The 24,758-nt window shown below is 59.5% G+C and overlaps 9 protein-coding genes across 9 annotated transcripts; 4 read left to right on the top strand and 5 right to left on the bottom strand.

Moving 5' to 3' along the window:
* Positions 1-5,970: 5,970 nt before the first annotated feature.
* Positions 5,971-6,096, bottom strand: COLE_07669 (uncharacterized protein; the record flags this gene model as incomplete). The annotated part of the gene is made up of 1 exon (XM_065626561.1): positions 5,971-6,096. One exon carries the CDS (start codon positions 6,094-6,096, stop codon positions 5,971-5,973), a length of 126 nt encoding a protein of 41 aa, XP_065482124.1.
* A 997-nt stretch (positions 6,097-7,093) lies between these two features.
* On the top strand, positions 7,094-7,366 carry COLE_07670 (uncharacterized protein; the record flags this gene model as incomplete). The annotated part of the gene is made up of 1 exon (XM_065626562.1): positions 7,094-7,366. One exon carries the CDS (start codon positions 7,094-7,096, stop codon positions 7,364-7,366), a length of 273 nt encoding a protein of 90 aa, XP_065482125.1.
* A 4,947-nt stretch (positions 7,367-12,313) lies between these two features.
* Positions 12,314-13,047, bottom strand: COLE_07671 (uncharacterized protein; the record flags this gene model as incomplete). Its single annotated transcript, XM_018424520.2, has 6 exons — positions 12,314-12,430; positions 12,468-12,538; positions 12,573-12,686; positions 12,734-12,882; positions 12,918-12,986; positions 13,022-13,047. The coding sequence occupies 6 exons, from the start codon at positions 13,045-13,047 to the stop codon at positions 12,314-12,316; spliced, it is 546 nt and encodes a 181-aa protein (XP_018275346.1).
* Positions 13,048-13,361: 314 nt separating this feature from the next.
* COLE_07672 (uncharacterized protein) lies at positions 13,362-14,295 on the top strand (the record flags this gene model as incomplete). Its single annotated transcript, XM_018421028.2, has 4 exons — positions 13,362-13,595; positions 13,693-13,801; positions 13,837-14,214; positions 14,249-14,295. 4 exons carry the CDS (start codon positions 13,362-13,364, stop codon positions 14,293-14,295), a joined length of 768 nt encoding a protein of 255 aa, XP_018275345.1.
* A 434-nt stretch (positions 14,296-14,729) lies between these two features.
* Positions 14,730-16,870, top strand: COLE_07673 (uncharacterized protein; the record flags this gene model as incomplete). Its single annotated transcript, XM_018424519.2, has 2 exons — positions 14,730-14,913; positions 14,964-16,870. The coding sequence occupies 2 exons, from the start codon at positions 14,730-14,732 to the stop codon at positions 16,868-16,870; spliced, it is 2,091 nt and encodes a 696-aa protein (XP_018275344.1).
* A 181-nt stretch (positions 16,871-17,051) lies between these two features.
* Positions 17,052-18,190, top strand: COLE_07674 (uncharacterized protein; the record flags this gene model as incomplete). Its single annotated transcript, XM_018421586.2, has 2 exons — positions 17,052-17,102; positions 17,135-18,190. The coding sequence occupies 2 exons, from the start codon at positions 17,052-17,054 to the stop codon at positions 18,188-18,190; spliced, it is 1,107 nt and encodes a 368-aa protein (XP_018275343.1).
* Positions 18,191-18,203: 13 nt separating this feature from the next.
* Positions 18,204-18,992, bottom strand: COLE_07675 (uncharacterized protein; the record flags this gene model as incomplete). Its single annotated transcript, XM_018420086.2, has 1 exon — positions 18,204-18,992. The coding sequence occupies one exon, from the start codon at positions 18,990-18,992 to the stop codon at positions 18,204-18,206; it is 789 nt and encodes a 262-aa protein (XP_018275342.2).
* Positions 18,993-20,437: 1,445 nt separating this feature from the next.
* COLE_07676 (mitochondrial 37S ribosomal protein bS6m) lies at positions 20,438-21,414 on the bottom strand (the record flags this gene model as incomplete). The annotated part of the gene is made up of 2 exons (XM_018426106.2): positions 20,438-20,555; positions 20,807-21,414. 2 exons carry the CDS (start codon positions 21,412-21,414, stop codon positions 20,438-20,440), a joined length of 726 nt encoding a protein of 241 aa, XP_018275341.2.
* Positions 21,415-22,003: 589 nt separating this feature from the next.
* On the bottom strand, positions 22,004-24,490 carry COLE_07677 (uncharacterized protein; the record flags this gene model as incomplete). Its single annotated transcript, XM_018424518.2, has 8 exons — positions 22,004-22,748; positions 22,814-23,025; positions 23,060-23,179; positions 23,223-23,387; positions 23,424-23,532; positions 23,581-23,664; positions 23,843-23,954; positions 24,316-24,490. The coding sequence occupies 8 exons, from the start codon at positions 24,488-24,490 to the stop codon at positions 22,004-22,006; spliced, it is 1,722 nt and encodes a 573-aa protein (XP_018275340.1).
* Between the last annotated feature and the right edge of the window lie 268 nt (positions 24,491-24,758).

Genomic DNA, 24,758 nt, shown 5'->3' on the forward strand with positions numbered 1-24,758 from the left:
ACAGTTTTCACAGCCACAGATTCACCCGCGGGTTTCCACAGCACAGATCACGACCGGGATCAGTCGTGAACCACAGATAACAGAAGAAATCAAAGAACACGTGCCCAAAGAGTCCTGGCCATACTCGGACGTGTTCTCAAAGGAACAAGCAATGAAACTACCACCGCATCGTAAATTCGATCACAAGATTACCCTAGTCGAAGGAGCGACACCACCGCATGGACCATTATATGCGTCATCACCGGTGGAACTCGACGTATTAAAGAAATACCTCGACGAAATGCAAGAAATAGGTTTCATTCGACCATCACAATCCCCCGCAGCGGCACCTATCCTATTCGTCAAGAAGAAGGACGGCTCGTTGCGACTCTGCGTAGATTATCGCGGTCTCAACAATGTTACGGTTAAGAACCGCTATCCTCTACCACTCATTTCGGAACTCCTCAACCGACTTGGTTCCGCAAAATTCTTCTCCCGAATAGATTTGCGAAATGCTTATCATCAGATTCGCATTGCGGAAGGAGAAGAATGGAAAACGGCATTTCGCTGCCGTTACGGCTTATTCGAATACTTGGTGATGCCATTTGGCCTCACTAATGCCCCAGCAACCTTTCAATATCTCGTGAATACACAGTTCCACGACATGATCGACGATTTCGTAATCGTGTTCTTGGACGACATTATGATCTTTTCGAAAACCCGGGAAGAACATACAAAACACATTCAACGAGTATTACAACGACTCAGAGAAGGCAAGCTGTACGCCAAAGCCGAAAAATGCGAATTCTATCAGAAGAAGACGGAATTCCTAGGTTATGTGATTTCAGCAAACGGTATTTCCATGGACGAAAAGAAGGTGAATGCGATCCTAGAGTGGCCGGAACCCAAGAACTTGAACGAGTTACGATCGTTCCTTGGTTTCTGTAACTACTATCGCCACTTTATACGAGGATACTCCCGAATAGTTATCGCATTAACGTAATCTACGAAAACGAAAGATGCGAAACCCTTCCAGTTTACCGATCGAGAACGATTGGCATTCGAAGACATCAAAGAAGCGTTTCGTAATGGCGATATTTTACATTTCGCGGACTTGACCAAGCCATACACCGTGGAGACCGACGCGTCAGACTCTGCCATAGGCGCTATCCTTTCACAATTGATTGATGGACGACTGGTACCGATTGCATTCTTCAGCCGCAAACTGTTACCTGCCGAACAAAACTACGAAATCCACGATAAAGAATTACTGGCAATCGTTAGTGCGTTCCATGAATGGCGGCAATACCTTGAAGGTGCCCAACACCCTATCACGATCGTTACCGACCATCAACCACTCGTCTATTTCAATACCAAGCGACAACTTACAAGGAGACAGGCACGTTGGATGCTATTCCTAACATCCTTCGTATTCGAAATCACATACCGACCCGGAAAGAAGGGAGAGAAGCCCGACGCTCTTTCAAGAAGACCCGATTACGAGGTAACAGAGGAAGACCGACAACACAACTACCTGCAATTACTCTCATTACCAACAGCTTCCCTGTTACGCCTCGGATCAACGAAAGTCAACACACTCGTTCCGACACTCGTTAACGACATCGTCAAAGCTCAAAAGACGGACGAATATTGCATCGTGAAAAACAAAACATGGAACACGAGCAAAACCGATCGGGAACAACACTGGACCCGACAAAATGGAACATTCTATTACGACGGCAAGATCTTTGTCCCCGCAGGACAACCCAGACTTCAAGTGCTGCAACTTTGTCATGATAATAAATTAGCAGGTCATCCTGGACGCAGGAAGACTTTGGATTTGGTCCAACGACACTTTTGGTGGCCAACCATACGCTCGTTTGTCAATCACTTCGTGGCATCATGCGAATCATGCCAACGTAATAAAATCCGTCGACACAAACCTTATGGCCTACTACGACCACTACCCATACCAGAATTGCCATGGCATTCAGTTACCATGGACTTTATCGAAACGCTGCCAGACTCGGACGGCTACAATTCAATCATTGTTTTCGTAGACAAATTTACGAAGATGGCGATATTCGAACCATGCCGAAACGATATTACTACCCTGGACTTGGCTTACATCTTCCTTAAGAACGTACTCGCCAAACATGGTATTCCGAGCACGATCGTTAGCGACCGTGGAAGCAAGTTTACGTCTGCCTTCTGGCGCGACGTCTGCACAACATTAGGCATTGATCGCCGATTGTCTACAGCCGCTCATCCGCAAACCGATGGTCAAACCGAACGTGTCAATGCACTTCTGGAAGAATACCTGCGTGCATACGTCGACCACTTACAAACCAACTGGGCGGAGTTGTTACCCCTTGCGGAGTTCGCTTACAACAATTCCGCACACTCTTCCTTAGGAGGTAAATCACCATTTTTCGTCAACTTTGGTTTTAATCCACGATTTTCCTTCGATACACCCGATTACACCCCTGGTATGGAAGCGAAGTCTTATTTGGACGTCATATTCGAAGCAAGAGAACAGGTCAAACAGTCCTTACAAGAAGCGCAGGAAAATCATCGAAAATACTACGATCGTAAACACGCACCTGGGCCAAGATTCAAGCCGGGAGACCGAGTGGGACTGGACACCCGCAACCTATCAACGCAACGACCAATGAAGAAATTCGATGTACGATATATCGGTCCCATCGAAGTGGAACAAGTCCTATCTCCGGTAACGTATCGACTCAAGCTACCGAAAGACTTCCACATACATAACGTCTTCCACGTAAACCGACTGGAACCATGGATCGACAATGACATCGACAATCGTAAACAACCACCGCCCGGACCGATTGAAATCCTTGGAGAGGAAGAATGGGAAGTAGAATCCATCCTTAACTCTAGGATTAGAGGTCGCAAGAATCAACGCGTGGAATACCTTGTACGATGGAAAGGTTATACGGATCCTGGCGACAACACATGGGAACCATATGAAAATCTCAAAGACAATGCTGCTGACGCATTGGATGAGTACCATAGAGGCTACCCACACCAACCGCACCAGCCGACCCTCAAACAGACGCCTAAAAAACGATAGATAACGATCAGGATTGAACAACCAGAACCGGTATACATCAATCACGAAGTATTTAATCTACACGTCTGAAGAAGAGGAAAACTGAGAACGGTCGACAGCCTTGCCCTTGCCCTTGTCCTTCGCCTTCCGCTCCTCGTACAACTTAACCTGACGGTATAGGTCGTGATCGAGGGTACCGCCCTCATCGTCAGACAGGACGATAGTCGTGCGCTCCTTAATCGTCTTGCGACTTGACGGACCGGGGCCAGCGACAGGAGCAGCGGGGGGAGCCGAGGTGATGAATCCAGCGGGCGCGGTGTTCACGGAAGCGGCGGCAGCTTGAGTAAGCGTGTCGAACACGCTGTACTTGGCAACGGTTTTGTGGAAATTTTTGTCCAAACCCATATCACCGTAACCCTCCGCGATGGCGAACGAGTTAAGGTTATTGGCGACATCGCGACGCCAGTGGTCAAGCGTATTGACAATTACTTCGTCACGCTCGCGGCTGTAGGGCAAAGTAAACTGCGACTTGAGCTTCTGGTGAAAACTTTCGCTTTGCTGATGAAGGCGGTAAAGCGAGGCCAAGGCCTTGCTCTGCTTTTCATACTTCGCGATCCATTCGTCCAACCGGCGCGAACAACGGTCGCCCATACCGTGACTGTGGCAATAGAGGCAACCGCGGATGCCCTTGCGCGTATCGCCAACGACGGGTTCCGAAAAAACGCACTTCATGCGGGCGTTGGCGCACTTATCGCATGGCTCGGCATCCAACTGGATGATCAAGCGGTTCATGCTATTCAAAGTCGCACGGCAACAGGAAGTATACTGGCAATCAGTAACGATCGGTAACAACTCACGTTGCGGTTCGCATTTTGACCAGTGGCCCACTCGATAGCGCTCACCGCCACGTCAGCGATCTCGAGAGGCACGTAAAATCGCTCTTCATCGACCTGGGTGCGAAATTGAACGACCAGCTCAACAAGAGGACCAACCGACGGATCAGTCACAACATACGCGTACGGCACGTTGGTGACCGACCCGGTCGACGGGAGCTTCATCGTCTCAAAGACACGCCGCGGGATATCATCTTGTTTGATGACTTCGCGCTCATAATCAGCACGTGCTGGCCTTCTACTCACGTTACGAATGCGCAACGCATCACTGGTTGCGTGCTTCGTCCGCGTTTTGTTTTTGCCTTTGGGCGACTCCTCGATTGCGTCCGAATCGGTCTCGGTGCGACGGACCTTGGCGGGGAGGGGCTCGAAAACGCTCGTACCCTTCTTGCGCTTGAACGAAATGGTCTCGAACTCATATTCGTCATCGATGTCAATGGGGTTCGCCTTTGAACCGATGGCGATTTCCTTCTCCGACGAATCAACACCACCATCCTTCTCCACGGTAGAGCTCCCTTCTACGTAGGGGAGATACTCGGAGTCGCGATCACCGTTGTGATCAGTGGAAACCGAACCCTCGGTACCGTCATCAATATCGTCAATAGGTGTGTCAACCGAAGGCAAACGTCAGCGTCGAAGTCAGGAGAACTCACGACAACCTTGACTGAAGCGTGCGAAGAGGGAGTAACGGGAGAAGGAGAAGACATTGTGAGGTATCACGGAAGTTGAATGGTGAAGCGAAGGAAAGAGGGGATGTTGCGGAACTCGACGACAACAGTCTCGTTTATATACAACACCACCTCATGAGGGCGCATGTGAATTCACAAGGTCGCATGACTCGCTCGCACCGCTCAACACAACGCCCGCACCGCTTCGACAATCATGTTCGTCACACGACGGTCTCGCCACTACGATCCTCGTCGTTCACAATCATTTTCTACCACTTCGGGAAGTAGCGACGAGCTCGCCCCACTTGCGCCCATTGTTCAACGATTCACATACACTCGTGACGACGTTACCACACATCGTACGTCAATCTTTCCCCTCTCACGGAGTTCGAGACTTGCGAGGGGGGGTACTGTGACGATTCGAACGACAACGACTATTGACCAACCGACTACACGTGTCGACCACGTGGCAACCACCATGCGATAACCACGCATCCCGATCGCAAGACGCTCCACATCTCATAACGGCGTCGGTACCGATCGGTACCCATGTCGGCACCGCTCACAACGTATCGTCACATATACGGCGACGTCTCAGGATCTTTTCCCCCAACTCTTGATACTCGTCGTATTCTCACCCCATCATAGTATCATAGTCTTATTGCACGCCTATCACAGTTGTCGACTTCGAGTCATCGGGGTGGTGGAGCGGCATCCGGTGTACGAACACCTTTGTGCTCAACCACTCCCTAGCCTCCGCCTTTCCGAACGGCGCAGGGCCTGACAAAAGGGTAGGTAGGGGATGGTACACAGACTGAGACCCCCAAGATCTTCTACGGATGAGAGGAGACCGCAGCTCAGCATTTCAGCAACATGGTCGGGATGTGTAAGAGTCCTCTGCCTGCTTCTTGCCCCCTGTGATGGACACATACACATATAACGCATAGACGCAACGCAACGTCAATGCAAACCAATGCCAACATGAGTGGCATGGTCCTGGCCCGTGGTTATTGTAAGGGCCCGTCGTACGGTATGACGGGACCAGCGAGGTACGAAGTCCGAACGGGAAGCGGAGGCGGAGTTGGGGGGAGAACACACGGGGGTTGACCGATACTGGTATTCGGGCAACCCTCGGAAGAACAGTGGAATCACAAGGATAACAGAATCGACACGGGTGACCGGTCGGGCTACAAGTCTTATATAGGCAACTATAGACGGGGGCCCGATTGGTCGGCCGAGTGTCGGACGGGTAGGTCGACCGACGGTTGTCACAAGGTCGAGGAGTCGACCGAGGCGGTCAGCCGGTTGGTCGACAGACGAGGTGGACCGTATGTCCGACGAGGGTCGACGTAGGTCAACCCGACTTCCGAGCGGGGCGGTCGGACGAGTATCGGTCGAGCGGGAGAGTGGAGGTAGAGGAGATATGGGTGATCTCCGTGTGTGCGGTGACGGACATACAGGGATCTCCGCGAGAGGTCATGGGTCGGTAGAACGGGCCATGACAGTTATCTTCAAAATACGCCCGGCACCGCGAGAGCAACGCCACATCCGACCAGTTTCATGCCACATCCAGTTTCATCACCACCCTAGCACTAGGTTACGTATCCCTATGCCGGCTAGGTGCTTTGGGCACAGGCGGAGGTGATGGAGAGACCTTCTGCAGATTGCGTGCTGAGCGCCGCTTGACCACTGTGGTCCAATCCGAGGTGATTTGAGCAGGGGGTGTGGAGGGGGGTGACGGCGTAGCTGGGCGGGGGCTGGGCGTAGCTGGGCGGGGGCTTGGTGTCACTGGGTGTACCAGAACTGCTGGAGCCAGCTCAGCAGAATGTACTAGGACCTTGGGCCCAGGAGTCGTTGTGGGGGAGGTGTCATGGCCCGGACCCGAGACCTAGCTTAAGTAGAACTGCTATTAGGACTATCAGCCCTAATATTGTACCTTTTAGTGATACGGTCTAAAGCGTTCAAGTCCGTTCCTCACAGGAGGCAAGGGCATGGGTGCGAGGGAACGGCCTTTCTGTTTCTGAGGTGTGCGCCGGGGCGCGGGCGCGGGTGTCCCTGCAGGTGCCGCAGGCGCCGGCACTGGCATTGTTGTGGGTGAGAATGTGGGGGCAGGTGGGGAAGCGGGCTCATTCTGAGGCATAAAAGCCAGGTCCCCTGTTAGGTGTTGTAGAAGTCCCGCTGCGGTGACCATTGCCAAATGAAGCTGGGTTGACAAAGACAAGGGGGTCAACAAGGGGTCGTCATCCCTGATCTCCTCCTGGGGGACGAGGTGGGGCTCTGGAAACAAGCCTAATTCATCAAGTGCATGGAGGTTCTCGACCTCGGGCAAATCGCTGATCGTGAGCTGGGCCAGCCATGAGGCAGGGATGTTGAACTGGTTGATGTCCTTGGAGAAGCGGATGGAGGCTCTGGTTCTAGTTGCCTGTTGCTCTGTTGCTCCCTGTTGCTCCCCTTGCGTGGTCTCCAAGCAGGTTGTCATGACCCTTCGCGGAGATCCCGGTATGTCCGTCACCGCACACACGGAGATCACCCGCACCTCCGCTACCTCCACTCTCTCGCTCGACCGATACTCGTCCGACCACCCCGCTGGTGAGTCGGGCCGACCTACATCGACCCTCGTCGGACAGACGGTCCACCTCGCTTGGTCGACCAACTGGCTCACCACCTCGGTCGACTCCTCGACCTTGTGGCAGCTGTCGGTTGACCTACTCACCCGACACTCGGCCGACCGATCGGGCCCCCGTCTATAGTTGCCTATATAAGACTTGTAGCCCAACTGGTCACCCGTGTCGATTCTGTTATCCTTGTGATTCCACTGTTCTTCCGAGGGTTGCCCGAACACCAGTATCGGTCAACCCCCGTGCGTTCTCCCCCTAATTCCGCCTCCACTTCCCATTCGGACCTCGCACCTCGTCGGTCCTGTCACCCTGTACGACAGGCCCTTACACAGGTTGCGATTACTGAACGCCCATTTGCCAACTTTCCACCTGGACAACCAGTTGCCCACCTGTAGGCTGGTGGCTCCAGAATCGCAGCCAAAAGTGAGGTGAGATCAGATGGAAGCAGCGCTCCGTTCTGCTGTCCAACAGCCACAACGGAGGGAGCGGACGAAGCGGCAAATTTAAGTTTCTTGGGGCCTCGCCGGGAGACGTAGACGATGTCCAGCTCCAGATTGGAAAGATCCAGGTCCAGGGTGCCATGCTTAACCTCCATGATGTCGCCGAGGAGGGTCGTTACAGGCTTTTCAGCGAGAAGGCCAATCTGAGCCAGGTGGGACTCGCCGCCTCGCGGATCGCAGAGGACGAGATAAGCCAAACATCACGTGACTTTGATCTTGATCGTGCCTGAACCTGAAGCGCGAATGTCTTGTTGCCACCAGCAATAATCTCACCTCATTGCATTCATTTCTCCTATCTCCACACACGCCAGTCCCCGCCCTTGCCCTCGCTCATCTTGCATCTTGCACCATGGGGCTCAGTCAGCGAGCCGCCAAGCCCATGCGCCCCAACACGGCCGAGGAGGACGCGTTCATGGCCCAGCTCTTGGCCGACGTTGCCGCCGGCGCGTTTGACGACTCGCCCAGCCCGGAGACGCCTAGGAAGAGGCTGTGTACGCCGGCGAAGCGCGCGCCGTGGTCAACTGAGGCGAATGCTCGTCTCGAAACTGCGCGGACAAACGTCAGCTCTGTGAAGCGGCCACCGCCGTCGAGCAGCTCCGTGCCTTCCAAGCCAACAAGTGCGCAACGCTCACGACACGCGCCGCCAGCCGAGCATGTCTCCATAGCCAAGCTTCCGGGCAGGCCATCGGCCATATCGTCCATCGCAACAGCCAAGCCCTCGACGACAGCACTCACTCCGTCCGCAAAGCACGCACCATTCTCCCTGCCCAAGAAGCGCGCTCTGAGCCCCACCAAATCCGACGCGCGCGCCCCACTCGCCTCGCTATCTCCCAATGCACATGTATCCCAGTCGCATACCTCTCCCACCAGGGCCCAGCGCCACGTCAAGCCACTACCACCCTCCCCTCGTCCCCGCAAGCTCCCTCAGTCAACGAGCCTCGCCGTCCACCCGCCGACGTCGCCGCGCCCACTACCCGGCAGCGAGGACGAGTACGACGGCGACTGGGACCTCGATGCGCTCGCAGGCCTGGACGACACGATATTCGAGGCGCCGATTGTATGTTTTTATCCGACCTCAGCCGGCTGACATAACAGAAATATCCCATCGCCAACCCCGCCGTTCCCCCATCACCAGCCGGGTACACGCCATCCCCGTGGGCCCGGTACACCGTCGAGAGCGTGCACAACGGGATCCTCGCGAAGATGCCCGAGGACGAGGACGAATTCCGCGCTGGCGAGGGATACGGCAAGACCCTCGTCGTGTCCGCCCCGTCCGGCCGGCGGCTGCTGCACCTGCACGAGCGGTGGGCCGAGCTCTCCCTGCGTGCGGGGGACATCGTGAACGTCGTCTCGGCCGATCTGTCCGGCGTCTCCCCGATCTCATTCTCCTTCAACACCCCCTCGTTCCTCATCGCGCACCCCGACATCCTCGTGACGATGACGGGCATCGCGACCGCGATGCCATGCGTGCGCCGCCCGCTGCTGAACCAGCGCGTGCGGTTGCCGGAGCCGCTGTCCAAGCCCATCGTATACGGCAACATCCTGCACGCGCTGCTGCAAGAGAGCTTGCGGGACGGCACGTTCGACGCGGGCGCGACGCGTGCGCGCGTGCGCGCCGAGCTGGGGCGGGACGAGCGGCGGCTCGAAGTCTGGGGCGCGGGGCTTGATCCCGAGGCGGTGATCAACGACTTGGGGGCGAGGGCCGAGGTCGCTTTCGCGTCGTTTGAGCGCCGGTGGATCGGCGCCGCGCCGAAGGTGAGCGAAGCGGAGGCATGGCTGACGCCAGGCGGAGGGCACGGTCGTTACGGCGCGCGACGAGGGCGTGGGCACGGTCGCGATCAGCGGGCTGCATGATGTCGAAGAGGATATTTGGAGCTTGAAGTGGGGCTTGAAGGGCAAGGTCGACGCGAGTGTCCAGGCCGTGCTTGAGCGCGACGGCGAGGAAATGGAGGTTGTCGCACCGATGGAGATCAAGACCGGCCGCTCGATCGGCGGGGTGCAGCACCGCGCTCAGACGCTGCTGTATACCCTTTTAATGGAGGACCGGTATGGTGAGTGCTATGCCGGACGCGCTCACGTCAGGCCTTCCCGTCCCCGCTGGCCTGCTGTACTACTCGCAGCGGGACGCGATCGTCCTCGTCGAGGCGCGCGCTAACGAGGTGCGCGCGCTCGTGCAGACGCGCAACGAGTTGGCAGAGTACATGGTTCGCGGGGGCGGCCGTGAGCCCATCCTCCCGCCGCCCATGGACAGCGAGCACGAGTGCAAGAACTGCTATGCCGCCGACGTTTGCATGCTCTACCGGCGAGCGGATGGTGAGCGCCCCGACGACGGTGCGGCCGCCTTTATTGACAAGGCCGCGCATATCACCGACACCGACGCCCACTTCTTCAAGCATTGGGAGCGCCTGCTCACGCTCGAAGAACAGGACACGGTGCGGCTGCGCGCGCAGCTCTGGACGATGGGCGCACACGCGCGCGAGGCCAAGGGGCGGTGTTTCGCCGACATGGTCATTTCGAAGGAGGAGCACGAAGGCGGCGCGCTCAGTAAAATCAATCGCTGGGTGTACACGTTCACGCGCGCGGATCCGCAAGCTGGCTCACTTCTTTCGGGGCACATTGCGGTGAACGATCCAATCTGCCTTTCCGTCGAGCCCGACTTGCTCTATCTCGCCCGAGGCATGGTCACGTTCCTCACCGCGGACACGGTGATTGTAACCGTGCAGAACAAGCTCGACGTGCAGGCCAAGTTGAAGCGCGTGCGCTCTACCGCCGCGCCTGTTTTCCGCATCGACAAAGACGAGCTGAGCGCGGGCATGACGCGCATGCGGGGCAACCTCGCCCATCTCTTCGTCAAGGGAGGCGACGAGCGCCGCCGCCGTCTTGTCGTCGACCTTGCCGAGCCGCAGTTCGAGCGTGAGCGCTCGACGGAGATGGACGTCTCGTCTCGCCTCAACGATGACCAGTGCGCCGCCATGGCCAAGGTGCTCTCGGCGAAAGACTACGCTTTGATCCTCGGCATGCCGGGGACGGGCAAAACAACAACCGTGGTCGAGATCATCCGCGCCCTCGTCGCGCGCGGCCAGAGTGTGCTGCTTACCAGCTACACACACTCGGCTGTCGACACCATTGTCTCCAAGCTCGTCGGTGCTGACTTCGGGGTGCTCCGGCTGGGCAATGCCGAGAAGGTAAATATTGCTGAGACGCAGCTGACAACAGGTCCACCCCGATGTGCGCCACCTCACGCTCGAAGCCATGGGCCCCGCCACCACGCTCGGCCAGCTCGAATCCCGCCTCATGAACCCGCCCGTCGTCGCAGCCACCTGCTTGTCGATCGACCACCCACTCTTCAAGCGCCGCCGCTTCGACTACTGCATCGTCGACGAGGCGAGCCAAATCACGCTTCCGACTTGTCTGGGCCCCTTGCGCTGCGCCGACAAGTTCGTGCTTGTCGGCGACCACTTTCAACTACCTCCCATTGTGAGACGACTTAGTCCCAAGCTAACAACAGGTGCGGCATCCCGAAGCCCGCTCCGGGGGCCTCGACGTCTCCCTCTTCCGTCGTTTGAGCGAAGCGCATCCCGCAGCCGTCGCCCCGCTCGCGGCGCAGTACCGCATGAACGCGGACATCATGGCGCTCTCCAACGCGCTGATCTACGAGCAGCGGCTGCGCTGCGGCTCATCCGCTGTCGCGGAGCAAGCGCTGGTGCTGCGCCCGCTGAGCTGCGCCGCGCTCGGCGGCGCCTGCGCCGAGTGTTGGGTGCAAGACCTGCTGCGGGCGGAGCGCAAAGCCGTATTCGTCGACACGGACGGGATGCCGGCGCGCGAAACGCGTGCCGGCGAGCTCGTGCAGAACCCCACCGAAGCCGCGTTGGTCGGCACGCTCGCCCGCGCCCTCGTCGCGGCCGGCACGCGGCCGGCCGACATCGCGGTTATCACGCCGTACCGGCAGCAGATCAAGCTGGTGCAGCGCGTGCTGCAGTCTTCTCCCGATATCAGCGGGGATATCGGCGGTATCGAAGTGCTCACGGCCGACCGCGCGCAGGGGCGCGACAAGGCCGTCGTGCTCGTGTCCCTCGTGCGCTCGAATGACACGGGGGCTATTGGCGAGCTGCTGCGCGATTGGCGCCGCATCAACGTCAGCTTTACGCGCGCCAAGGCTAAGCTCGTCGTCTTTGGGAGCGCAGGCACGCTCGTGGCGGATAAGCTGATGGCGGAGTTCGTCGCGCTCATGGACCGCAGGGGGTGGATGCTCCGCTTGCCGCGCGACGCGTCGTTGCATGGCACGCAGGTGCCGCCTGAGGATGCGGAGAGGGCGCGGCGCAGCGTCGTCGGCGGGCGTATGTTGGAGACGCGGCCGCTTATCAAAGAACTGTTTGCGGGCGAGTAGAAGGCCTGTCCTTCCGAAGCGTCGAACTTTAGTTACAGTGTCCACAGTGATCCTCCTCTCCCCTCCCCCCCCACCCATCCATAGACCACCACGGCTTGTGCCACCATGTTGTAGTGTACCCCACCTAACCATGTGTTTGTAGCTGATACATGCATGCAATCGTAACCTACCGTCCCATCTATGTCCCAGTCGCTAAATAAACGCCGCCCCGCCGTCCGGAAGCCGCTCTATCTGGTACTTGTGCTTGACGACGTACATGAGCGGCACGCCGGGCACTTTGCGTATCCGTCGCCGGAGGTCGCGGTCGCACTGGGGTGAGATTCGTGCACGAGTTGCCTCGACTTACCGTTGCTACGATGTAACACTTGTGCGCCGTCACGCGCTGGACGAGGCAGTCGTCGGCGTATGTCCCCGAGTCTGGTGTTAGCGCTACAGACAAGGGAAAGCTCACGGTCGCAGTGCAGCCGGTCGAATCGTGGGTCCTTGGCAATCTTGAGCGCAAGGCGGTACTTTGGTCCCAGCTTCTCGAGCTCGGCAAGCACGCAGTCGGTGATGGTTGGGATGCCTGAGATCAGCCGAGGACTCATCTGTGATTGAGCTCAAGCAACTCACACTTGGCCATGAGGCAGTCCATCATGCCCTGCACCAGCTCAATCTTGTTTTGGATGCTGAAGTTGATAAAGTTGGTGTCGACGAGGATGCGGTACGGCGGCCCGAGGTCCGTGTTGTGCGACAGGAACAGCGACGCCGACACCTGCGTCCTAAAGTCAGCTGATGTAGTCCCGCAAAAACGCACACCTGGCGCTTCTCGGCGGCCGCGGCCTCCTTCGCCGCCTTCTTGGCCGACTTCTCAACGTTCTCCTTCCTGCTATCAGCTGCTGCCCGCCGTTGCTGGCTTACAGTCGCGGGTCGCTCGGCTTGAGCATCCGCTTCACGGCTGCAAACTTGCGCGTCGTCTTGGCTTTTCCCTGCTGTCAGATGGGACTGTTGGCGAGAGCTGTTCTCACCATGGTGGATGTGTGAGTGGTGGTGACGGAGTGGTGAAGTCACCTTGAAGCGAGTTTCAATATTTCTGGGTGGCAACTGCAGGTATGCATCCCTGTAGGGGGTCACGTGGGATTGATTCCGCCAGACATGGGATGTTGACAAAAATGGTTCCGTCCTTCACCTCCACTTGCTCACTCCATCTCTGCCCCTCCCAACACTCCTCGTCAACGTCCTCCCCGTCACATCCATCTACATGCCACCACAAGACGCACCGTCTCCCACTCCCTCAGTTGCTGGAAAGCGGGCGCGCGGATCCGCTGGCCCAGCGGCGCCGCGCAACAAGCGCCGTAAGGGCGATGGAACCGGAACGCCTGCCCCCGACAGCGGCCCGGAGGGGCCGTCGCGGAGTAAGCCCGTCAACTTTGCACTGGGAATGGTCAAGGGGCGCGAGGAGGAGTGGAGCGAGCCTGCAGACGTTAAGACGAAGGTGAGTCGGCCGGGCTGAGCGGGATGCAGGGTACTGGTACAATGCGTTGCGGCTGTGTCCCCCGCAGGGTGGTCTTCCTTACCTTGACTAATCCCAGATCAACTTCCTTGAGATGCCCACAGAAGCGTTGTACGGGTATCTCGAGGCGAACGACATCCTCCCTCACTGGGACGTCTCGCCCTGGTCCGAGATGCCGTGCACACCGCGTGAGGATGCCGTCTATAGTGTGACTGACGAGCAGCAACCATGAACGCGCTGTACACGATCCCACCCCCACCGCCCATCGTGCCCATCAACCCCGAGCCGAAGGAGAAGGAGCCACAACCTGAGCCCGTCGCTGAGTCGAAGCCTGTCACAGACGACCTGGAAGTGGGCGACGAGGCCCTGGCCCCGCCCACAACGCGCAGCAAGACTGCGCCCCACCGCCAGCCGACTAGCTCGTCGCCCGCCCCCAACCCCGCCATCAAGAGAGGCGTCATGACCCTGTCAGACATCCACGCAGCCCATGCCGTGCTCGCTGAAAAGGCTAACCAGCACTGGGCCAAGGGTCTCGGCGGCGGCCAGAATCGTGAGAGCGAGACGATCGTCCACTTCCTTTACAAGAACAAGGTCGGCCACAGTGAGTTTCGGCCCACGAATAAAAGCTTACGCAGACCGTCTGCTGCGCGTTTTCAACCCCGCGCCGGCGCCGTTCAACTAGGCTTTCTCTCTGGTGAGGGTTCGCGTCATTGGATGCTCTCCACCACGACCCGCCAAATCCACTTCCTCCAGTCCCTCCTAACATCCTGAGATGATGTTAAGATCATCCCCTCTTGGTAGAAATACCCAGGCACCTGACACCCACTTGTCAGTGCTTTGCCGTTGTTGTACATCAGTCGACCTTGGAGTCGCATTCTAGCTGGGATTGCCCATATACCCTGTTCTGTATGCAGTGATAGGCGTGGCCGTTGCTTGATGCGCCTAATGGAGTGATAAATACGCGCTACGCGTGTCGCGGGATCAAAACGCGACGTTATCCCGTCCCTCTGTTTAAGGCCATGCCCTCCATCCCGCCGTGTTGTTCTCGTGCGGTGTGCGGCTTGTGCGAGGTGACATCTCTCATCTCTCTTCCACACCATCCATCCGGCATCCATCATGTCAACACCAAAAATCTCTTTCAAGGTGCCTCAGGATGACTCCAACGCGCTTTCTGGGGACGTCACTGCCCACGATATCGCCAGCGCCCCGGGCAAGGAGCGCGAGCGCGAACCCCTCTTCGGCGGAGACACAGCCAACATCAGCAATTCGGACGCAATGGATGTTGACGCAAACGGAGGAGGTGTGTCACCCATGAATGCTGCCGTGCTGGTGCAGTCGCTTACGAGACAGAGTCATCAGGCGCGCTGCAGTCCGCCTCGGGAATGGCGGGCGCGTCTCCAAGCCTCGACCCTCCCGCAGACGGCGCGACGCCAGCGGGTGCGGGTGACGCGCGCATGAGTTCTAACGACTTGCACGCGCTCGCTACAACGTACCTCGCGAGCCAGACGCACCCGCTTGTCGTGCCTTCGTACTCGTCATGGTTCTCCCTGTCGACCATCCACCCGATTGAGCGCAAGTCGCTCCCCGAGTTCTTCAGCAAGCGCAACCGTTCAAAGACACCCGCTATCTACAAGGACTACCGCGACTTCATGATCAACACGTACCGCCTCAACCCAGGAGAGTACCTTACCGTCACTGCCTGCCGCCGCAACCTTGCCGGCGATGTGGGTGCGATCATGCGCGTTCACGGCTTCCTCGAGCAGTGGGGCCTTATCAACTACCAGGTCGACCCCGACACGCGCCCCGCACCTCTCGGCCCGCCTTTCACCGGCCACTTCCGCGTGACCGTCGACACGCCCAAGGGGTTGAGCAACTTGCACCCGGGGAGCAAGCCCGGCACGGGAGCTCTGGCAGCATCCAACGGGATCAAGCCCCATCCGACCAACCTCGACCTTCGCAAGGTCATCTACCAGAGCACGGCCAAGACTACAAAGCCTACGACCGAGGAGAACGCGAAGGCCGCCGTCGAGCAGAGCAACGGGGCCGCACCGCCCCAGCCCAAAAGCTACGCGTGTGAGACGTGCGGTACCGACTGCACGCGTACGCGTTACCACTCGCTCAAGGACGGCGAGTACACTGTGTGTCCGAGCTGCTACGTGAGCGGGCGCTTCCCGAGCACCATGTTCTCGGGTGACTTTGTGCGCCTCGACGACGAGGTGTTCAAACACGGCATGAGCGGCGCCGGCCCCGAGTGGAGCGACCAGGAGACACTGCTGCTCCTCGAGGGTGTCGAGATGTATGACGACGACTGGAAGGCGGTTGCGGATCACGTTGTCACTCGCAGCAAGGAGCAGTGCATCGCCAAGTTCCTGCAGCTCCCCATTGAGGACAGCTACCTGTCCGCGGACCCTGCTGCCCAGCTTGGCCCGCTCCGCTACCAGGCCGGCATGAACGGCGTTCCGTTCGAAGGTGCGGAGAATCCTGTCATGAGCGTCGTCACTTTCCTTGCCTCCGCTGTCGGTCCTGCAGTGGCCGCTGCCGCCGCGCAGAGCGCGCTCGGTGAGCTGGCGCAGAGCCTGAAGAGAAAGCGGAAGAACGAGGACACGGAGAAGGAGGGCGAGAAGCGCGCCAAGTCGGAAGACATCAAACCCGAGGCAGGGCAGACCGGCACACCCGACGCGACCGAGGAGGGGGAGAAGGACACGTCGGCTCCCAAGGAGGTCTCGGCGGAGGCGGACGCGGTCGCGGAGAAGGATGGTGACGCGCCGACCAAGAGTTCATTGGAGCGGGCTGCGAGCGTGGCCCTCGGTGCGGCGGCGGCCAAGGCGGCGACGCTGGCAAGTCACGAAGAGGGGCGCCTGAGCGCGCTCGTGTCCCGCCTCGTGGCCGCGCAAGCGCGCAAGGTCGAGCTCAAGCTCGCCCTGTTCGAGAAGCTCGAGGACGTGCTCGAGGACGAGAAGCGCAAGCTCGAGCTCGACCGCCAGCGCCTCTTCCGCGACCGCCTGACCGTGCAGAAGCAGTTGTCCGAAGTCGAGCGGCTGCTGGAGCGTGCGCGCAACGAGCCCAAGTCCGTAACGGGTGCGCAGGTTGATGCCGTGCGTGCTGCCCTCGCTCCCAACACGGCCGAGCAGGCCGCGCGCCTCGCTCCCGAGGCGGAGGCGGCGGCTGTCGCCGCGCTACAGACCGAGACAGCGGCGGTGCCGACGGGTGAGGGTGCTCAACCACCGCAGGAGCAGCCTTCTGTCGCGCAGCTCTAGATTGTTCGTAGTATGCATGTATGATTAGGACTGCTGCGCGAGAGCGGCTTGGGTGCGAGGTGGATGGCGAGCGACGATTCCCGTGCGGATTCCATGAAAGAGGAGTGACGTACTTCCCGGACCTCCACCACGCGCTGCCACTTCGACGCGTTGCAACTTTCCCTCGCACCCTCAACTCAGCATGTCAGACATTGCAGATGACGAGTACTGCCGCCGCCTGCCCAAGGTCGAGGTGTGCCCAGCTCCGTCCCACGCTGATGCCAGCTCCACGCCCATCTAAGCGGCAGCGTGACGCCTGCCGTCCTGCAAGAAATATGGGCGGACCTGCCCGCGGCCGAGCGCGCCTCCCTCACGCCTCCGCTCGAAGCGCTCGCGGACCCCACAGGCGCGCAGGGGATACGTACGTTCTTCGCGCACTTCAACACGTACATCTACCGCCTGCTCTGTACGCCCGGTGCGCTGGCGCGCGCGACGCGCGCCGTCCTGCGCGGCTTCGCGGACGACGGCGTCGTCTACCTCGAGCTGCGTACGACGCCGCGCGCGCTCCCCGGCGCGCCGGCAGACGTGGGCGTCCGCGTCGTCTTGGACGTCATCGAAGAATGGAACCGCGCAGAGTCCATGCCCGTGCGCCTCATCCTCTCGGTCGACCGGGCGAAGCACGGGCCGGCGGAAGCGGAGGCGATCGTCGACCTCGCGCTCGCGCTGCGCGCCGAAGGCCGGCCCGTCGTCGGCCTCGACGTGTGCGGCGACCCGGCGGCGCCGCGCCCCGTAGCCGCCCTCCGGCCGGCGTTTGCGCGCGCGCGCGCCGCGCACCTCCCCTGCGTCCTGCACTTTGCCGAGATTCCCGCGTCGACGGCCGAGCTCCACGAGCTCTTGGACTGGCGGCCGCGGCGGGTGGGCCACGCGATCCACACGCCGCCCGAGATCGTGGAGCGCATCGTGCGCGAGCGCGTCGGCGTAGAGATGTGTCTCTCGTGTAATGTCCTCGCGGGCATGTTGCCGTGCGCCGAGCGCGCCGACGCGCGGCCGGGGATTGCAGACCACCACTTCGGCGAGTGGTGGCGCCGCGGCGGGGCGATTTGTCTTGGCACGGACGATATTGGGGTATTCGCGAGTAGCAGTTCGGAGGAGCATGCGCATGCCGCGCAGCACTTTGGGCTCGGGCGCGCGGACTTGCTCGAGCTGAGCAGGCGGGCGGTCGCGGGCGCGCTGGACGAGACGCAGGGCCCGAGGGTGGAGAGGTTGTTAAGAGAGTTTGCGGAGAGGGAGGGCGTCGAGTGGGCTTACGGGGTACAGTCATGGCAAGAGTGTAATGCATAATGATAATATTGGTCTACATGTGGTATGATCGTGAGCTGGTCATGCTGCCGTGTCGTAACTGTGGTTCTGTCGGAGTCATCCCTCGTAGCATCCGTCTGGCTTGGCGAGCGCGACCATTGCCAGCGCAACGAGTTTTATCCCAACTGCGATGACCGCAACAATCCACGAGCTCGAGTAGCGGTGCATAACCGCGCCGAGGAACGAGCCACCGATCATCGCGACGACATAGTACAAGCGGCGGTTGCGGCTGACAGCCTTGGGGTCGTTCCACCCGGTGAAGAGGTAGTGGTCGGCGACAAAGTCGACGAACGTCGAAGTCATGGGTGCGGTAGGGAGTTCTTGGCAGCTGCTCTGGCGGGCCATGGCGACTTGGCCGCCGCTCATGAGTGCGAAGAGGCTGAGGATGACCCAGTCGTGCGGGCCGCCGACGTGGGTGACGGCCGGGCCGTGTGGCGAGAGGAGGATGCACGCGACGACGAGGAAGAGGGTCTGGAGGGCGGTGGATACCATCAGCCACGTACGGCGGCGCACGCCGACAAAGTAGCCGACCTGTCCGAAGACGAAGGCGCCGGCGAGGAACGAGCCGAACGACACGGCTGTGCGGATGAGCAGCGTCGTCGACTGCGACACCGTGCCGACCGCCGCGACGGTCAGGAGGATCGCGTTGCCCGTTTGGTTGCTCGCGAACGTCATAAAGTCTGTGTATGTCGTGGCGTCCAGCAGGCCCGTCGCGAGCGCCTGCATCACGAGGGCGGGGACAAGCGCGCTCGTCTTTACGCTCTCGTTCGCCCACATGTGCCATGTGCGCGGCACCTCCTCCGTCTGCGCTTCGGCATCAAAGTCGCTCTCGCTCTTCGGGAGATATCTGAAAATGCGGTCGCGGCGGCGCTCGCGCATCGCCTTGCTTAGGCCGCCGGAGTCATCGGCCTTGGTGCTCGTTGTATCGGCGGACGAGCGCCCGCTCTCCTCCGGCACGGGGGAGGTGCGGGGCGCGAGGGCGAGAGATGGTGTCTCATGGGCCCGGTGGTGCGGGGTGGTGTACGACGAGTGTGGCGCTTCTGTATCAGAGGGTGATGGCGGGAGGGAGAGGGGTGGTGGAGATACGTGGCGGGTTGGAGGGGAGAGTGGTGATGCCGACGGTTTGGGCGAGCGCAAGTCTGATGGAGAGGCACGCGGCGAGTTTGTTGATCCTGCTTGCGCTGCCCGTGGTCGCGCACAGTCACATGTACAACCGCACACGGGGCAGGCTTCGGCTCTCCCTCCGCCAGGCGTCGAGGTTGTTGACCGGCGGACTGAGGACTGCCGCCGTGGGCGTCCAGGTAAAGAAACGGTGGGAAAGGGTGCGATGTCGCGCGAGGCTGCGGCCGCTTCTCGTCGCTCGGCGAGGACATGCTCGCACGGCTCGGCCATGGCGGGCAGGTGGGTGTGAGAGGGGAGCGCTGGAGAGGGGAGAGCTTGGGAGCGTGGTGGTGGAGAGGATGTCGCGATGGCAGAAGTGGCAAGCAAGGAACCGCAGGGGATGGCGTTGAGAATGCACTCCGCAGCGAGCAGAGATGTAAGTGAGTGTGGCAGTGAGCAAGAGTGTGGTGAGAAGATGCAGCAAACGTGGTCAGTCCCGCGGCGGAGACGGTGCATGTATGCAGCTGCCGACGCTGATTCCAGAGTTGAGAAGCTGTTAGGATGAGGTATTCCAAACCTTGGGCCTTGGCGCCAGGCGCATCCATCGGCATGCTCCGACAGCCAGGCGCGCCGGGTGGCAGCCTGAATCGAGCGCCGAGAATTATCTCGGGCCGTGGGGGGCTGGAGCTGGACGACGGAGCAGGCGCAGAACGGCGAGGGTGGAGCGGGGAGGGCATGACGTTGAATATGGACATGTACGAAGAGTTTGAAGGGAATGAATGGCAACTCTACGAATATTCCAACAAAGTCCCGATTTATCACCCCCTCAATTGGCCACCCATCTCCCTTGGCAAATACTCCATTTGCCACCAAAGTCCAGATGGGGGTGGGCATGCTTTGGCGCACGCAGCGTCTCGGTCAAGAGTAATGCAATCATCTCTGTCTAGTGTACAATGCAACTTAGTAGCGGCCCAAGTCTTCCTGCCCAAGCATATGGACCGTCGAGGGCGGTGCGGGGTTGAGCTCGCGACTGGAAACTATTAGCGGGAATGCTTTGAGAATGGGAATGGGAATGGCCTCCTGCCAAGCTACTCTCGGCTTTGACCGTACGCCACACAATCTCAGAACTCACACTGCAGCGCCCTTCTTCGTGAGCATCCAGCGCACGACCATTGGGTCGCGGCGCAGCGTCTCGTTGATGCGCTTCAACACGACCGGCGAGGTGTCAAATGACATCGTGAAGTGGCTGGCGTCAGCCTCGGTCAAAGTCCAGGGGTCCCAAGCCGTTCAAATGTCGGATCGAGGAGGAAAGCTGTGGTCCAAACCCCGACACGGTCTACTATGCGGTGGCGCTGCGTATAGGCCAAGGGCAGCTCGGTATGTCAGAGGCAAGGTCTCTGAAACGTGAACTTGGTCCCGGTGTCCCGCAGTGTTTTGTCCTCCACTCCGCAGTCCAGATCCCGGATACAGTCCCTCGCTCCGAGCCAGAATACTCACTCGCCGCGCTCGTGAAACTGCTGGTTGCGCTTCATGCGGTAAGGTAGCGTCAAGCCGGCACCAAGTGCGCGCAGGTCGCGCACAACACCGCCTGTTCCGTGCACCTGGTTTGCGACGGAACGGATCAGCTGCCGGAGGCCGGCCTGGGGTGAGCGCTCGATCAAAGGGGAGAGATTGGTGGGGGGAAGGGGGGGGGGCGGGGGGGAGGGGGAGGGAGCGGACAGGTGGACGTGAAGCAGGAGAACAGGAGCAGCCTGGGACAGCTGCGGGGCACGAGGACCGCGAGGGGTATCGCAGACGTCCAGAGACAATTGGAGGCCCAGAGCGACGGCCGGCGAAACGAGAGGACTGGGCTGTGCTGAAGGCAGTAACGCGAAGACGAGGACAGTAGTGGACGATGGATGATGAACGGCCTCCGCGCGAACTGAGAGCGGCCTACTCGCGTGCAGACATGGAGGCGCGGCGTGAGGCTGCAGAGGACGGTTTCCTGCAGCGGCGGAATCTCTCGTCCGTGCCGAGGCAGGTGCGCCTGCCGCGGTCCAACGTGGCCTTGTATGCTGATGTCGCGCGATGCGTGGCGCATCCAGTTCCGCCAGCCTCGATGTCATACTCGGACGTCCGCCGAGCCTGGCGTCCTGCGAGCGTCGAGCCGTATTCGAGACCTTTGTCGCTGGCCATCCTGTTGTCCTGTCCCGCTATCTCGCCGGACTCCAGTCCCTCTAGGTTCGGACTTTCTCAAAGCACCTCCACATCCATGGCCTCCAGCCCCAGGCGTGTTCCACCAGCCCGCGCCATTCTTTCCGCGGATCCCCTCCCCGTCGCTCGTACTCACTGGTGATGTTGGGTTGTGCGAGGCGATGCAAAAGAGCTCGTACAGCGGCATGGCGGGGTGTTGTGGTTGCGGTGATCGTGCTTCACGCTTGGAAACGCGAAGAGAGCTGGCTGTCCATCTCCGACATCTCGGGAGAAAAGTGAGAAAATACAAACCCATTCCACGTGGTTTGTCTAATATGGTCGAATACCGTTGAATGAATACGTTGATTTATATTAGACACCTGCGCTCCTTGCGCTACACTGACTGCACACTCTCTGCATCACTATACACGTCTATCCCATATGCCCGCCCATGTCGTGCTCTCGTGATCGTGCCGTGCTCGTCCTCATATGCTTGTATCTGCACAGGCCCAAACTCTACACTTATGCGTGTGGGGGGTGGAAGTCTTCGTGGGCGTCATGGAATTCGTCATCCGAGATGGTCGACGCAATTGATGCTCTACGTGGATCCTCGCCTTGCCCGTCCTTCCCTGGATGAGCATTAGTGACCGCAGCCAAGGCATCTACTCCTTTAGGCGCGGCGGGTACTGGGTGCTGCTCATCGGCCATGTGGACGCTGTTTTGCCGGGGGGCTGCCGAAGGCCGGGTGGTGGTCTGTGAAGGAGCGGCGTTCGTGACAGGAGCAGCTCCACGTCCTCCTGCTGCCGCGCCAGCCGCAGCAACACCTGGAGGCCCAACCGCCGCCTGTGTCCGTGCTGGAACCTCCGTAGAAGCGGGAGTCTGCGTAGTCCGCTGGGTTTGAGGTGTTGCTGCCTGAGCACTCGCCGACCCTGTCGACGAGCTTACGGGGGGGACCTCAACGGACAGCGCCGGAGTGCTCGTGGGCGGCGCTGAGCCGGCCGGCGGTGGCCCAGGAACGCGATCGCCAAAGATAAAGTTGCGCACAACAGCCTCCAACTCGTCTACGTCCTTGGGCAGCTTGTCCACGTCGAGCTTGGGCATAAACTTGTCCCCAACAGGAACGAAAAAGCGAGGTGTGGGAGCCGGCTCCCCGCGCTCGGCACGCTGCTGGCGCAGCTCGCGTTGACGGTCTTCCACTGCCGACTTGGCAGCCTGCGCCGCGTTCATGTCCGCGGCCTTGATCGCGTCGGTAAGCTTGGCCCATAGTCTAGTCATCAGCCCGTAGTCCTTTTCAGAGGCTGTCGACGGCAAGTGCTCCCACAGCAAACTCACCGCCTCGACTCATTCTCCTCCTGCATCGACTCGGGAAGAACCGCCTTGGCGACGGCCTTGGACTTGGAGGCGTCAAACAAGGTCGACTTCTTTCCTCCCTTCGGGTTGAAGTCGATCGTCCCGCTCCACATGCCGTTGATCTCGCCCTCCAATTTACCACCAGGGCCTGTGACCTTACCCGAGATGAGGTTGTAGCCGCCCGAAACCCATCCCTGCATTCAGCTACGCTGAGTACGCCGGGCTTACCTTGGTCTTGAAGTCAACGTCACAGTTGTAGCCAGTCACATCATTCCGAATCGTCGACAAGTCGCCGAGCTCGAGCAACATCTTGCCAAACAGAATACCGCGCGCGTAAGTGTTGGGCATCTGTGTGTCAGCGTGTGCGCCGTCTGACCACGTCACGACATACCGAAATGCAGTACTCGCCGTCGTCCGGGCGGTTCAGGAAGCGAATGCGGTCCTCGCCTTCCATGATCGTCGCTGCCGAGTTTCCGAGGAATCTTGACTTGGGCTTGAGCTCTCCGGTGACGAGGATGCCATTCTTGGGCGAGACGTAGAAGAATGCGGAGATGGGCTGAGGTAAGCCAAAATGACACGATCAGCGGCTTACTGGGTGGTGCGAGACCTGCTCGGCAACATAATATCCTTGCGATCCGTCCGGGTAGTAATAAGTGCAGCGGTAGAACTCGTTCAGAATTGGGTTGTAAGGCTTCTTTACGCTACGCGTGAGCAAAGTCGAGCCACAGCAAAGGAAAAGCCTGACTCACCCGCGAGGCTTGATGTGCCACCCAGAGAGGTAGAATGTCATGATACGCATGAAACGCACGCGTGCGTCGGGATCTTGTCCAGCGCTGTGTATCAGTGAATAACTTTATACCGGTGCAGAGCCAGCTGGAACCCAACACAATGCACGAGTTCTCGCCATGCACGTGGCGAACGGTAAGGCGCGGGCGGCCTGGCGACGGAATAGCCTCCCGCCACCGCCACCTGAGCCAGCACTTCTCAAATACCACCCCACTCCGTACGCACCCAAAGATCAGATCCGGGTGCGAGAAGAAGTCAGTAATGCGCTCGAGCAACGACCGTGGCTCGAGCACAAAGGTTGGGAGTGCGATCTTGGTAAGGTCCATTCCCGGGCGCACTTGGGTTAGTCTCGTTTCGCTGGAGCAGAGATAGCAGGAGAAGGTGCGGTAGTAGTGGGCGCAAATCGAGGGTAGAACAGCACGGCGAGCACGACCTTCAGACTGCTGAACGCGCACCACGCCGGCGATCGCGTCGGGACGATGGGCTCAGTTATACCGCTCATCGCACAGGTCCGAATGCATCGGACGACGATGTGAATGACAGGGGAGGGCGAGTGCTTCCGATGGCTATCATTTGGGCATGACGCGATGTCGTATCACGTTTGCTTAGCCACCAGAGATGCCGCGACGCGTCGTCGTGACGTGCCGTCTCCGTCGGCTTTTGCCGGGGTATGCCATGGAGCGGCTACGAGTACTCACACTGCGAGATGAGGGCCATGAGAATGTTGCCCTCGTCCTTGTCGAGGGTGGAGGTATCGGCCTCACTGCCCTCTGGAGCCTGGTCATCGATAGGAGTGCCTTGGAGGCTGGTGCGGCGCGACTTGGGCTTGCTGCCAATGTTGAGGGCGTCCATGCCCTGCGAGAGGAGGCCCATGGTGGGGTGGATGGGCGGAGGGGGGGGACGCCGGAGGTGGTGAGGAGAGGGGGGAGAGGAGAGAGGGAATGGAGTGGGCGATAGACAGGTAGAACAGATGAGGAGATGAAGAGAGAGAGATGAAGAGAGGGATGAGGAGAGAGAAAGATGTAAAGATGGATGATGAATGCAAGCGATAATGTGGGCGGCGGCATGGGCAGTTGGCGGGACCTGAATGGTGACGTCCTTCCTTCTCCCCTCCCCTCCCCCAAGCATTCTCTTTCAGCAA

The sequence above is a fragment of the Cutaneotrichosporon oleaginosum genome (assembly GCF_008065305.1).
Source record: "Cutaneotrichosporon oleaginosum strain ATCC 20508 chromosome Unknown ATCC20508_contig08, whole genome shotgun sequence".
Lineage (NCBI taxonomy): Eukaryota > Fungi > Basidiomycota > Tremellomycetes > Trichosporonales > Trichosporonaceae > Cutaneotrichosporon > Cutaneotrichosporon oleaginosum.